The 13,730-nt window shown below is 47.0% G+C and overlaps 1 protein-coding gene across 1 annotated transcript; it reads left to right on the top strand.

The window, feature by feature from the left end:
- Positions 1 to 216: 216 nt before the first annotated feature.
- Positions 217 to 2,198, top strand: ZNF586 (zinc finger protein 586; the record flags this gene model as incomplete). The annotated part of the gene is given in 2 exon segments (XM_072966475.1): positions 217 to 815; positions 817 to 2,198. Coding segments are annotated over 2 exon segments (696 nt in total), but the record flags the coding sequence as incomplete, so codon positions are not given.
- Between the last annotated feature and the right edge of the window lie 11,532 nt (positions 2,199 to 13,730).

The following is a 13,730-nucleotide window of genomic DNA, read 5'->3' as shown; positions in this document are numbered from 1 at the left end:
TACTGAGTGCAGTGACTGTGGGAAATCTTTCATGTCTCCAGTTTCTGTCACATATCATTAGTGACCTCACACAGGGAAAAGACCTTGTAAGTGCAGGCATTGTGGAAAGTCTTACCACTAGATCCAATCTCTGTTATCACACAGTTCACTCTGGAGACAGGCCTAATAAGTGCAGTGACTGGGAAATTTTTTATGTCTAGTGATGCTCTGTGTTGAAATTATAGACATCATTCTGGAGAAAGGCCTTATGCATGTAGTAAATGTGGGAAATCCTTTATCCAAAGAAGCAGTTTGAGAAAACACTAGTGGGTTGACAACAGAGAAAGACCTTACGTATGTAGTGAGTGTGGGAAATCTTAGCATAAGTGTAGGCTTAATGAACACCACAATGTTCACACAGGAACTAAACCATATAACTGCAGTGAATGTGGAAAATCTTTTGCCTTTAGTCACAGCTTCCAGTATCATCAGAGAATTCATGCTGGAGAAAGACCTTACAAATGCATTGAATGTGGGAAATCTTTTGTCACCAATTACCTCCTCCGTGTTCATCAGAGAACTCACACTGGAGAAAGACCGTATAAGTGCGGTGAATGTGGGAAATCCTTTACTTCTAGCTCCAACCTCCGTTATCACCGGAGTGCTCACACTGGAGAAAGGCCGTTCAAATGCACTGAATGTGGGAAATCTTTTCCCTTAAATTACCTCCTACGTGGTCATCAGAAAGCTCACACCGGAGAAGGACCTAAGTGCAGTGAATGTGGGAAATCCTTTACCGCTGTCTCCAGCCTCCGTTATCACCAGAGGGCTCACACCAGAAAGGCCTTTCAGATGCACTGACTGTGGGAAATCTTTTACCGGTAGTTCCACCCTCAGTTATCATCAGAGAAGTCACACAGGAGAAAGGCCTTAAGAGTGCACTGAATGTGGGAAATGTCTTAACGGGCAAAACTTTCTCAACGTTGGGGACTTCTCACTAGAGAAAGGCATGAATGTACAGGGAATGCGCATTTTCCTTGTTCAGTGTAAGGACACTGGGGAAACTGAGGGGCCATAGGGCTGGGCTGACTCTCACTTCAGGTGCTTCTGAGAGTGGCATGAGTTTTTTCCTTTCGTCAAATTAGAGATTACAGGGTGTCCAGAGACTTTTGATGGACCTGTGCTCCCCCAGTCTACAAGGAGCCTGATGCTTCGTGGTGTGCACAATTCTCAGAGGTAGTGGTGCTAGTTGTAAGACCACTGGGTCCAGTGGAAACCATAATCAGTGCAGAAACTGGTTGAAGAGGGAGTGGAGGAGGCTGCAGCCAACTAGATGGAAAGTGCCTCTTCTAAGAATGCACCCAGATGTTTCTGTGACATTGAGCATGCAGGATCGGTTTGTACACAAATGTTGAAACCTCCAGGTGTGTTTATCGTGTGTAGCTGGAGTCACTGTCATGCAATATGTGTGAAAGGCTTTGTTTTGGGTTCTGTGGGGGCTAGTGAATGTGACCTCAAGGCCCTCACTGCAGAGGCAAGACGAAAAGGAGAAGGAGGCTGTGGCTGTTGTGTCCCAGGCCGCCTTTCTGTTGCCTCCAGTAGAAGTGTACTTCATTGCTCCCTGGATTTGCTGGGACTGAGCTCCGAGTGACCCCCAGCGGGCAGTCGGAGAGAGCTGGTGGATTCAATACAGGGTTGCCAAACCTGTTTTCCAAAGAGTGGGACATACCAATTTTTCATCTTGAGCCAATTTTTAAAGCTTTGTCACGGTATAATGTACGTGTACTAAGCTGCATATAGTTGAAATATACAAGTTAGTAAGTTTTCACCTAGGAATGAGCCTCTGAAACCACCACGGTCCTGAGCATGCCCATGTTTGTTGCGGTACGTTTAGCTCATGTCCTATTGTAATGTCCCCTTGCCCTTCTCACCTCTCCGAGTATCATTTGGTTTCCTTTCCCTTGCAGTAAATACCTCTGCATTTTCGTGAATTTATCTGATTGGAATCGTAAAGTGTTCACTCTTTTTCTTCCTATTTCCCTTGTTGCCTAGTTACTTGAGACTCGTCAGCGATGTATATGAGTGACTTAGCTATTTTCTGTTGAGTAGTATTCCTTGGGTGTATCACTGGGCGTTTATCCGTTCATCTTTTTTTCTGGGTGTTTTCTGGGTGTTATTTTGCTGGGTTCTCACTATGGAAAATAAAGCTGCTACAAACATTTGTGTCAGTTCTTTATATGGATGTATGATTCCTTTATCTTTCATTGATAACTCTGTGCAATGTGTGAGTCATGGGGCAGGTGAATGTTTAACTCCTTTTGAGAGTAAGAAACTGATCGAAAAGAACTGTTCCCTTTTGCATTCCCATCAGCACTGTGGGAGAGTTCCAGTTCCTCAAAGTCCATGAGAAGCGTTTTTTTTTTTTTTAAAGTGGAGATACTGGGAATTGGACGTCATGTATGCTGAGCATGTGTTCTGCCGGTGAGCTACACCCCAGCTCCCTGTGCCAGTCCTGAATGTCAGCCCTTTGAGTCAATGAGTAGTGCTATCTCTCTGGTTTTCATTGTACTTCCCTAGAGATTTGTGACCTTGAACGTTTGTATAATGTTCTGTTTACCACATAGACATCTATTGTACAATTTTTGATCATATCATTTCCCAATTTTTTTCAGTATGTTTTTGCTGTTTCCATCATTTAAGTCCAGGCACTCAGTAAAGCAATAAATTTAGCTGCACTTTGTAGGTTTTGCCAATTTCCAAGGTATAAATTCTCCCACTATGAAAGTGGGATGTACTCAGAGAAGGAGCTGAGAAATTCTCCTTGGGGTCCCCTGGGTGTTTCGTGAAAACTGAACTTAGCCTGTGCAGCAAGAGACTTGAAAAGGCCAGGTGGACAACAGGTTTCAGGACTGGGAGGTGGCTGGAGATGCCTGCGGCCTCATGCTGAAGAGAGAATCCTGACCAGCCAGAGGGGAGGGACCTCCCTGCACACCCTGGGAGGGGAAGTAGAATCCCTGAGTGGCCTCATCTCAGTAGCCATCTGGTGCTGGAGCCGATATGCAGCCTCCCCAGAGGGAGAGTGGGAATGAAGTGGGGGGCTGGGAAAATCCCCTGCACGGCCATATTCCCTCTGGCCTCATCTGATTCCTTGTAAGGGATTCTCATCCTCTGAACACTCTTCAAAGTTCTTTTCATCTTTCCTTTTCTGTGATTATTGACTGATGGTTTCCCACTTACTAGTGGGACTTTTCCCCTTCATGGACTTCACCATCACTTGTGGCTGCTTTTCTAGACACACCCATTGGGTGCGGGGGACACTGTGGGCCTCTCTGTACCTGGTGAGGTGTCTCAGGAGGACTCAGGCCCAGGAAACTCAGTTGTAAGGGCCTCCAGGCTGCCACAGGGTATGGTTCCCAAGGGGAAGTGATGAGGTTTTCTCCTCTGAGGACTACTTGCTCCAAGCTGTTGGGACACATCTGATCTGAGGTGGTATCTCAGGGGACAGCGAGGAAGGGGCGGTCCTGGTGGGGTGCGGGTTCAGGTCAAGGTGGATCGTAACTGGTCAGGAGAACAGGGGTGGGGCCCAGGAGACAGAGGGTTCCGTGCCTTGCCCAGGTGTTTTACGTCCTCGCTTCTACCACTCATCACAAAGACGATGCCCTGCCCAGAGTTCCTGGTCGTTCTTGTCCTGGGAGGCCCTTGAGGACACAGCACAGGCGTCGTGGTCTGTAGTGCAGGGGCAGTGGATCCCCCCAGGTCCTGCCAGTTGGGCGCCTCCTGGCCCCTGGCCTTAGAAGGAGGAAGTCAGAGCCAGACTCCTCAGCAGTTGGGTTCCCAAGATACATGGTTAATGGAGGAAATAATGGAGCGCAGGTTGGTAAAGTAGGATTTTCTTGTGCTAAGAAAAACACTATTAATAGGAACACATGAACACACCAACGCACATGCAGCAATTCACCCACGTGCAAAGCCATTCTACAAGGATATCATGCTGCAAATACGGTTTTTCTGCAACAAGTATAAGGATGGGAGGATTTTCACATTCTCTGGTTGTAAAGGAGAAGTAAGCCATGAATAAACAATGGAGAATTTGACTTCTCCACATCGTTTTTAAAAATTAAAAGAAGACATGTGCACCAATAAACTTTTACAACCACAGTTCTAACATTCTGCAGCTGGTAAAGAGGTTTTGTTATTGAAATGACAGGCCAGCCAAGAAACAAGCACCACTTGAAGGGTTGCAGTACTCAGATTTATTACACGGCGGGCTTCGAGTGGCTTCTTCTGCGACACTCTGAGCACCTCCAAGATGTGCGCATGAGGTTTCAGAGGGTAAAGTACAAGCTTGGGGTATTTGGCCAATAGGCATGGAACAGCTTTAGCAGCATCATTATCAGAAAAGTAGAGGCAGAGAGGCAGCAAACCAGCGTTTCAAGGCCAGATACGTCTCTCTGAAAGTCCATCTGGCTAGCAAAAATCATGAGCAGGGAATCAGCAAACCAACAGTTATTAACTTAGTTTTATTAGTTAGCCCAGCAGAACTCAGATCAGTAATCAGACACTTATTACCCTCGTATTTATGAGTTAGCTTGTTAGCCCAGCCTGTCTTCCCTCACATTCCCCCCTCTTCATGCTCTCACAACCCTTGTTGGAGTAAGCAGCATCACTCACCTATTGCAGGGGCTCATAATTGGAGGCTGACATCTGGAGTTTTATAGCCTCTGCTCACTGGCAAAGCGGGTCAAGAAGTTTAGGACACAGGGCCCAAATAGCAGAGCTGGAAAAATCAGAAGCAAGGGACTTATGAAAGGTGGCAGCCAGGAGGTCCAGCCCCAGGGGCCTGTCCATGGGCTCTTGTCTAAAATATGCTTTTTGTTTTCCACTCAGTCTTGTAACTCTTGAACCATCCCTCTGACAATTCCTGACTGATTGGCATAAGAACAGCGTTTTTTATTTAGGAAGAGGCATAGCTCCCCTTCTTTGGCCGTGAGTAGGTCCAGACCCCTTCTGTTTTGTAGGACCACCTCGGCCAGAGAGTGAACCTGATTTTGCAGAGCTCCCTTGGTTTCTGCTATTTGTTGGAGATCTTGGCTGAACTCACCTGTAAGCTGATAATAGTAATAAGAGGATGAGGCTATGCCACTGATTCCCGTGCCCACCCCTGCTGCCACTCCATGCCCCACTAGCAAGGGGATCGATTGTATGGCTCGTTTTATTCTTCACGGATGCTGATGAGTTATGACGGGGATACGTAGACTTTGATTATTAGGCATAATGTCCATTTGGGGAGTGAGATAAGCCAAAGCACATAAAACTGCCCATACGGCAGAGAGGCAACAGTAGGCAAATTCGCCACACACAAAATAAGTCCTGTTATTAGAACACCATCTTTGTGTGGGCTGGTACACTTGGTCCATACAGTGAGAGGTTTTAATACATTGTTTTATAGTTAGATTGCCCTCTAAAGGATTAGTTCCATTATTGAAATAGCATTCTAGTGCCTTGTGTGCAAGCTGTACCCAGTTCAGCCTTGAACTCCTAGTGTAGAGGCAACGTCACTATTAGTCATAGTGGAAGTCTTAGTGAGGTTTGTCAAAGGTAAAGCCAGGTATATAGCCAACAACCTTTAGCGAGGTCTGGATTGGAATGATTGAGAATCCCATGGACTGCGGCCAACAGCGAATCTTATTTGTGGTTCCAGATCCCGAGTTTTGGCTAATGATGGAAGCTTTATTGGCTCCCGGGTAGGTAATAACTTCTGGTGTTGCCTCTTAACTGCTTGCCGGCGTGCCTGGTCCTGTACCCCTCCTCCATCACTCATCCCATAATGTGTTTGCTTGGTCCGGCACACTAGCTTGCCTGGTGTGCTATAGCACTTGATGGCATGTACATAATAAGCCTTAATCGTGCCAGTCCAGTAGGATCTGCCCTGATATGTGCGCTCTGAGGCGGAGTCATAGCATTGACTCGGCGGATAAGTATAAGCTGAAAATACAGGTCGGTACATGGACCACCTGTCACCCAGTTCAGCGTAGGTGCATTGTGCAGCCAAGGGGAGTGAGGGCATTAGCGTCAGTAATGTCAACCTTAGGATTATCTTAGACATGATGCTGCGGTGATGGCACTAGTTATAACAAAGTAAAATAGCTACCAGGGTCCTATGGCCTATATTCCAGTCAGGTGTGGCGGTGCTGGCCAGCCCCACTGCCAATACGCAGGCTAGTGTAGCAAACAAAGATGCAGGGGAGCACAAGAGGAACACATTTAACAGCTTCGTTGAGCTTTCCTCAGGTTTTGGCCGTGTGTTGACTAGCCAGCTTCCGGGTGTGGCTAGAGCAGGGCTCGTCGATCCTTCTCTGGTCACTCGATCTTGATCTTGAGCGGGTCTCCTGGTATGCTCTCAATTTTCCGTGGTCGCCCTGAGGTGAAGTCGCTCTCTTAACCCTGGAGTGGTGGTTCTAAAGGGTTGATTCCTGCAACTTTAACAGCTGTAGGGGTAGTTAATACCACTAAATATGGTCCCTTCCATGTTGGTTTGAGAGGTTCCTTTTTCCAATCCTTCACCCATACTTGGTCACCTGGTTTATGGGGATGCACTTGGACTCCTAATGAAATGGGGGTTCTCTTCATTACCCAACCCCAAACTTCCCCTAGTGCTTGTCCTAGTCCCAACAGTTGTTGTTGGAGCCCTAAATTTCCTATTTCTGGGGTGGGATTTCCCATCTTGACAAAAGGTGGCGGTCGCCCATAGAGGATTTCAAAGGGAGAGTACCCAATATTAAATCTTGGGGTGCATCTAATTCGCAACAGAGCCAGGGGTAGAATGTCCACCCAGGGGAGCTGGGTTTCTTGACTGATTTCAGCTATCATTTGTTTTAGAGTTCTGTTCATTCGTTCTACCTTCCCTAAGCTTTGAGGCCGGTATGCTGTGTGCAGGTTCCAGCGGATGCTCAGTGCCTTTGCCACTTGCTGTACAATTTCTGACACAAAGGCGGGTCCATTGTCGGACCCGATGGAGGCAGGCATTCCAAACCGAGGGATGACACCCCTGGGGAGAGCCTTTGTTACCTCTCTTGCTTTCTCTGTCCTGGTGGGGTAGGCTTCTACCCACCCTGTAAAGGTGCAGACAAAAACCAGCAGGTACTTATATCCCTTACTGGGCCCAAGTTCAGTAAAGTCCACTTCTAAATCACCGAAGGGAGCCAATCCGCATCGCTGTCCTCCCGTTGGCCCAGTGAGCCCTTGTTTTGGATTGTTTTGAGCACAGAGCAAGCAGCGTTGAGAGACTGTTGCACACAGAGTAGGGAGATGAGAAACCAGGAAACATTGCTTTAGGAGGGCCTCCAAACCCATTTTTCCCGTGTGTGTGGCTTTGTGGTGTTGTTGGGCTATGCAATAAGCTAGTCGTTCCGGGATGAAAACCCTTCCATCCGTCATGATCCACCATCCGTCCTTTCCTTTCTCCCCTTGTTTGGCCTGTGCCCACTTGTTTTTGTCGTGGCTACATTCTGGGGCAGTGGGTAGCTCTGGCGCTGCCAGAACTTTAATTACTGAGTGTTCCCAGGCGGCTGCTTCTCTTGCCTTTTGATCAACCAGCCTGTTCCCCTGGCTCACAGGGTCAATTCCTCTTTGGTGTCCCTTGCAGTGAATAAGGGCCACTTGCTTTGGATCCCATACTGCCTCCAAGAACTGTAAAATTTTTTCTTTGTTGTTGATTTCTTTTCCCCCAGCAGTGAAAAGTCCTCTCTCGTTATAGATGGCTCCATGTACATGCAAGGTTGCAAATGCATATTTGGAATCGGTGTATATATTGACCTGTTTTCCTTTCCCTTCCCTTAGTGCCTGGACCAGTGCCCAGATCTCTGCTCGCTGAGCAGACCATCTTGGGAGAAGGGACTCTGCCTTTATTACCTCTCGGGTTGTTGTTACAGCATGACCTGCTCGCTGTTGTCCATCCTGCATTTAACTGCTGCCGTCTGTGAAAAGTTCCAGGTCTGGGTTTTGCAGGGGCTTGTTGGTTAGATCAGGCCTGCTCGCGTACACCTCTTTGATAATTTCTTCGCAGTCATGGTCAGGCTGCCCTTCCCCGTAAGGCAAATATGTGGCTGGGTTTGAGGTTTGCACCGTCTCTAGACGGACTCTTGGACTTTCACATAGTAGCCCCTGGTAGTGGGTCATCCTTGTGTTAGTTATCCATGTGTAACCTGGGCCGTTCATCACGGCCACCACAGAATGGGGCACTTTTACATTTAAAGTCTGTCCCAGCGTGAGTTTGTCTGCCCCGTTGACCAGGGTGGCTGTGGTAGCGAGGGCCCGCAGACAGGGTGGCCATCCTGATGCCACAGGGTCCAGTGTTTTAGACAAATAGGCCACAGGGGGCTGCCATGGCCCCACATTCTGAGTCAGGACTCCAAGAGAAAGTCCCAGTCTGGTCTGGTGTCAGGGCCCATGTTATAGCCACCCCTCAATATCCAGTGTGTCCCTGGGGGCTCGGCTCTGCAGCCATTTTCGTGCTTCGGTGAGAATGTGTCTCTTTTCCTCAGTTTTGAAAAGTCAGAAGCAGCTGGTGAACACTTCCCCAGGTGGGCCAGTGAGAATGAAAGACATTCTCTACGAGGTCAGTAAGAGCCTGTGATTTGACAGACTGATTACAGTCGTCACATACCACCCAGTAGAAATCATCGTGGGCTGGACAGAGACCAAATATTGGCATGTCTTCGTGACAGAACTCCATGACTGTCCCAGCATCGCTTCGGGACTGGGCAGGGGCCGGCGCTCCCCGACAGTTCCCATGGCGGCGGCGGTGGCAGTGGCGGCCGGGGTGGAGGCGGTGCCAGGGCTGTGGGGGTTGCTCTGACCACTGACGCTGCTAGGCACGGCTACCCCTAACGCCATCCACGGCCAGCTCCGACACTTTCTGCTTCTTTTTGGGGAGGGATAGGCAGAAATCCTGGCCGGTTCACCAGTGGCTCTTCATCTACTATTGTTGTGGAAGCTCTTCTTAATTCTGGTCAGACCATGATGTGATTGAAATGCCTGCAGTTTTTCAGAGTAGGGAGTATGATGGCGCCTATTGAGAAGGTCTGTGGTGCTAAAGGGTTGGTCGCAGAGTATGGGGAGCATGGGCTGAACAGTCCTGTCCTCCCCGACTTGCTGCAGCCCTTGTGTGTCCTGCAGTGGCATTTGGAGGGCCGGTGCTGCTGGCTTTCCCAGCTTGTGCTGAGCGGAGTCTCCTTCCTACCGGCTCAGGCTGGGGGCAGGGCTCTGCCTCTGGGTCCTCAGGTTGGGGAGGTGTTGACACAGAGGGTGGTGGTGTCTCCAGTTGGACCAGAGATGTCGGTGACCCGGGGGCAAACGGAGGGGGCAGGGACATCTCGTCTTCTGTGTCTCCCTGGAAAATAGGCTTATTTCTATCTGTCTCTTTCGGCCTGGACCAGCTGAGCTGCTAATATCTTGCATTGTCCAGGTCCATTTGAGCCGAACCAAATCCATGGGGGTAGAGTCTGGGCGATATTGAGCCAGGAGTCAGTGTACGGGAATCGATCTGGGTGACCTGGGGTTCCAGTGATTATTCGATTGCTCATACTGTTGCTAGGTCCAAAGTTCCTCCTGAGGGCCACCCGACTCCAAAGGTCGACCATTTAAGTTCATACAAAGTATGGAGCCTGCCAGGGGTCATTTACACTCCATAGTCTCCTGAGAACCCCTATTTGAAATTCTGAATCATGCAGTCTAGAACTGTCAGCTTGTTTTAGAGGCTCCCATTATTTTTAGTTCACAGATTTTATGACCTGTAGATGTGGGTCTGCTCTTGGCACCGAGGACTGTGACCCCAGTAGCTCTGTTTCCTTTTCCATTCCTCAAGGCAGTGCAGTTCTCAAAAACCCCACTGCCTCGCTGGGCCTAACATCTATCTGCTTGGCTGCAAGTGCTGCCAGTGAGTTAGGGCTTCATGATAGGCAGGTGTCCCTGAGGATCTCCTGGGCCTGGATGAGCTCTAGGGGTCCCTGCACAAAGCCTTCTCTATAACCTAAATTGACAAAATATGATATTGGGTTGGCTGGCTGGTGGCAGAATGGAGGGACCAAAAAGGGGACCTGAAAAGAGGATTCCAGCCAGTGCTGGGGTGGCTCCCTCTGGCTCAGGCCTTGCGGGCTTTATTTTAGACAGGGGGTAGTATTGAGGCTGGCTTATTGATCGCGACAGGATATTCCGGGGGACGGGTGACAAGGTCGCGTCTGAAACTTTATTTTAAAGTAGTCTCGTTTTAGTCCCCAAGGGTAAAGGGATCGTTTACTTATACGCTGTTTTATGTCCCTTTCCCTCCCAGTGCTGGTGACACACACACACACACACACACACACACGTTACATTAACAACAGTCCTCCCACCACTCCGAATATCCTGTTTCCTGTAGGAGGGGATCCGCCTCCTCTTCTGTCCCCTGGGACAGGAACTGAGTTCTCCCCGGGGGTTCCTACCTTGTCTGGACGGCCACCTGGTGAGTCTGTCTCCTCCACTGAGTCTGGCTGTGGTTGTAGCCCAGTCACCCGGGGGTGGGGGGCTGAGTCGCCCTCACGAAAGTGAACCCGGAATACCATCAGGTGGCACCACCTCGTTCACTGCTGGAGTCCCGTCCCCCGGTCGGCCAGAGCCACCAGTCCAGCGGCCCAAGGGGCCAGCGTGGTTGAATCTCGCTGGGGCCTCCAGAAATATTATGGAAACGACAGGCCAGTCAAGAAACAAGCACCACTTGGAGGGTTTGCATACTTAGATTTATTACGCCGGCGGGCTCAGAGGGGCTTCTGCTCCGAAGCTCTGAGCACCTCCAAGACGTGTGCACGAGGTTTTATAGGGTTAAAACTTACAAGCTTGGGGTATTTGGCCAATAGGCATGGAACAGCTTTAGCAGCATCATTATCACCAAAGCAGAGGCAGGGAGGCAGCAAACTGACATTCCAAGGCCAGAGATGTCTCTCTGAAAATTTAGCTGGCTAGCAAAAAAAAACATGAGCAGGGAATCAGCAAACCGACACTTATTAACTTAGATTGACGAGTTAACCCAGAAGAACTCAGATTAGTAATCCGACACTTATTAAATTTAGATTTATGAGTTAGATTGTTAGCCCAGCCTGTCTTTTCCTTCTCAGTTTGTTTACTGGCAAGAATCTCAGGCACCGTGTCCACAGCAATCACAGCATGAGGAAGACCTAACTGGTTTTATTAGGCAATCATGACAATGGAAGCATCCACATAGGAACCAGAAGGAGCTCTCTGAAGGGTTGTACATATGGAAGCTTTTCATAGGAAGAAGGGTTGGGCCCGGAAGGTATTAGCAAAAGAAAAGGGAGGATTATTTTAAAGCCAGAACACCTTTTCTGGGGGAAGGAAGGGAAGGGCAAAGTTCTTGTCATGTAGATTGCTCTTCTTCCTGTACTGGGGGGATGGAGAGGGCCAAAGTGACAGATTACCTCATAGGCCCTAGTCAGAAAATTGCAGACTCGTGGATCAAGTTTCTTCTGAAGGTCAGAACTGCACTTCAGTCTCGTTTTGGTGCCATGAGCAGTAAATCACTCTGTTTGGGATCTATTACTTTTTTTTTAACACGTGCCTCTGGATCACCTGAAGTCTTCTTAAATCACTGATGCATTGTTTGGGGGGTTTATTAGGTTTATATATATATATATATATACATATATATATATATATATACACATACATACACATACACGTATTCACACACACACAAACACACACATACATACACACTATTTTATTTTTTAAATGGAGGTACTGGGGATTGAATCCAGAACCTCGTGCATGCTAGGCACACGCTCTACCACTGAGCTATATCCTCCCCTCATTTTCATTTATATATACGTATATATTTAATGGCAGTACTCGGGAATGAACCCAGGACTTCATGCACAGTAAGTACACACATTACCACTGAGTTATACCCTCCCCTCCTTAAATCTCTGATTCTTGGGCCTTGCTGCTAACATGTCTGGGTCAATAGATCTGGGTTCTTGTCTGAGAATGAGCATTTCTGATGGGTCCCTCATTGATACTGAAGGACACGGTCAGTGCAGAGATGAAACTGTCAGAAGTTGTCTACGGAAGGCCAGGCTGCTTTCCTCCAAGCCCCAGTACACGGGGATGCAGATCTGCAGAGAGCAGCAGAGTTAAGGTTTCTCAGGGATACCTCCCGGAGAGTCTCTGCGAGGAGCCAAGCAGACTAATAGCTGTAAGAACTGGAGTCTCCGGACTTCCACTGCGCAGTCCCCAGTGGGAACACCACACAGGGAAGCCAGGTAGCCACCTGCTTCTTTTTCTTGGAACTGTAATTGAACAAGGAAGCCGTTACACTGAGGTGGAGCCAATGCTTTAGTAGCCTTGTAAGCGAGGGGAAAACGAGCCAGTTTATATTTTTGTAAACGCCTCTAGGTAAGAAATAGAAACCTAGAAACGACCAATCACCAATAGTCAACTAGGCTTTCCTGAATAAAACAACGCCTTAAGCTATAGCCAAGCAGATAAGTCCTTGCTCTGTTTCCCTTATTGCTCTACAAAAGCTTCTCCCCTAGTTTTGCCTGGTGCTGCCCAGTTTGAATTGGTGTTTGCTCAAAATTTGCTCTCTTCAAGAAAGAAAAATACTATATGGTATCACTTATATGTAGAATAAAAAAAAAAAGACATTGATGAATTTATTTATAAAACAGAAATAGGCTGACAGACATAGAGAACAAACTTGTGGTTAACAGAGAGGAAAGGTGTTGGGAAGGGATAAATGAGACGTAGAAATTTGCAGATACTAACTACTATATACAAAGTAGATAAACAACAAGTCCTATTGTATAGCACATGGAACTATATTCCCTATCTTATAGTAATCCATAATTAAAAAGAATATGAATAGGAATATGTGTACGTATATGTATGACTGAAACAGTATGCTGTACACCAGAATGTGACACATTGTAAACTGCCTATGCTTCAACTAGAAAAAAACTAAATAAACTAAGTAAAATAGAGAAATGACAACGGCCTACTGTACAAAACAGGGAACTATTCAATTTCTTATAATAAGCTACAATGGCAAAGAATGTGAAAAAATATGTGTATATATATATATATGTATATGTGTATACATATGGCTAAATCACTTTGCTGTACACCTGAAACTAATGTTGTACATCAACTACTCTTAACTAATATATATATATTATATATTATAAATATATTATATATAATATAATATAAATATAAATATATATATTATAAATATATATATATTTGATCAAAAAATTTTTATCTACCTTACTTGGCATTTAACAAAACCACCACCACACAAAACAGCTTCCTTACTGCTCTGGGTAATAGTACCTCCCATCCCCCTGCTCCGCAAAATCACCTACCTTTTCTCCTTGTTTCCATTGCATCTGCCACATTCTAACATAATATATAACATAGTATTTCTTATTTCATATTTCTTGTGTTTTCCTTAAACATAATGGAAGCTGCATAAAGGCAGTGCTCTTTGCTTCTCTTGTGCCTGAATTTCTCCCATGGACCCAGAAAAAGTTCCTGAAAACTCAGTGTGTGCTCAGTGAGCATTTGTTAGGGCAGTGAATAAACATGACAACTCAATTTCTCTGTTATTTTTACTATTCTAGGTACACTAAATGTCCTGTGTAACTCTCCCTGTAAATGAGTATTGCTCCATGCTTTCAGGAATGAAAATGAATCAC

This window comes from Vicugna pacos, chromosome 9, assembly GCF_048564905.1.
Source record: "Vicugna pacos chromosome 9, VicPac4, whole genome shotgun sequence".
In the NCBI taxonomy this organism is placed as follows: domain Eukaryota; kingdom Metazoa; phylum Chordata; class Mammalia; order Artiodactyla; family Camelidae; genus Vicugna; species Vicugna pacos.
Note: the sequence above shows the minus strand (reverse complement) of the source record. Positions and strands in the feature narration are given on the sequence as shown.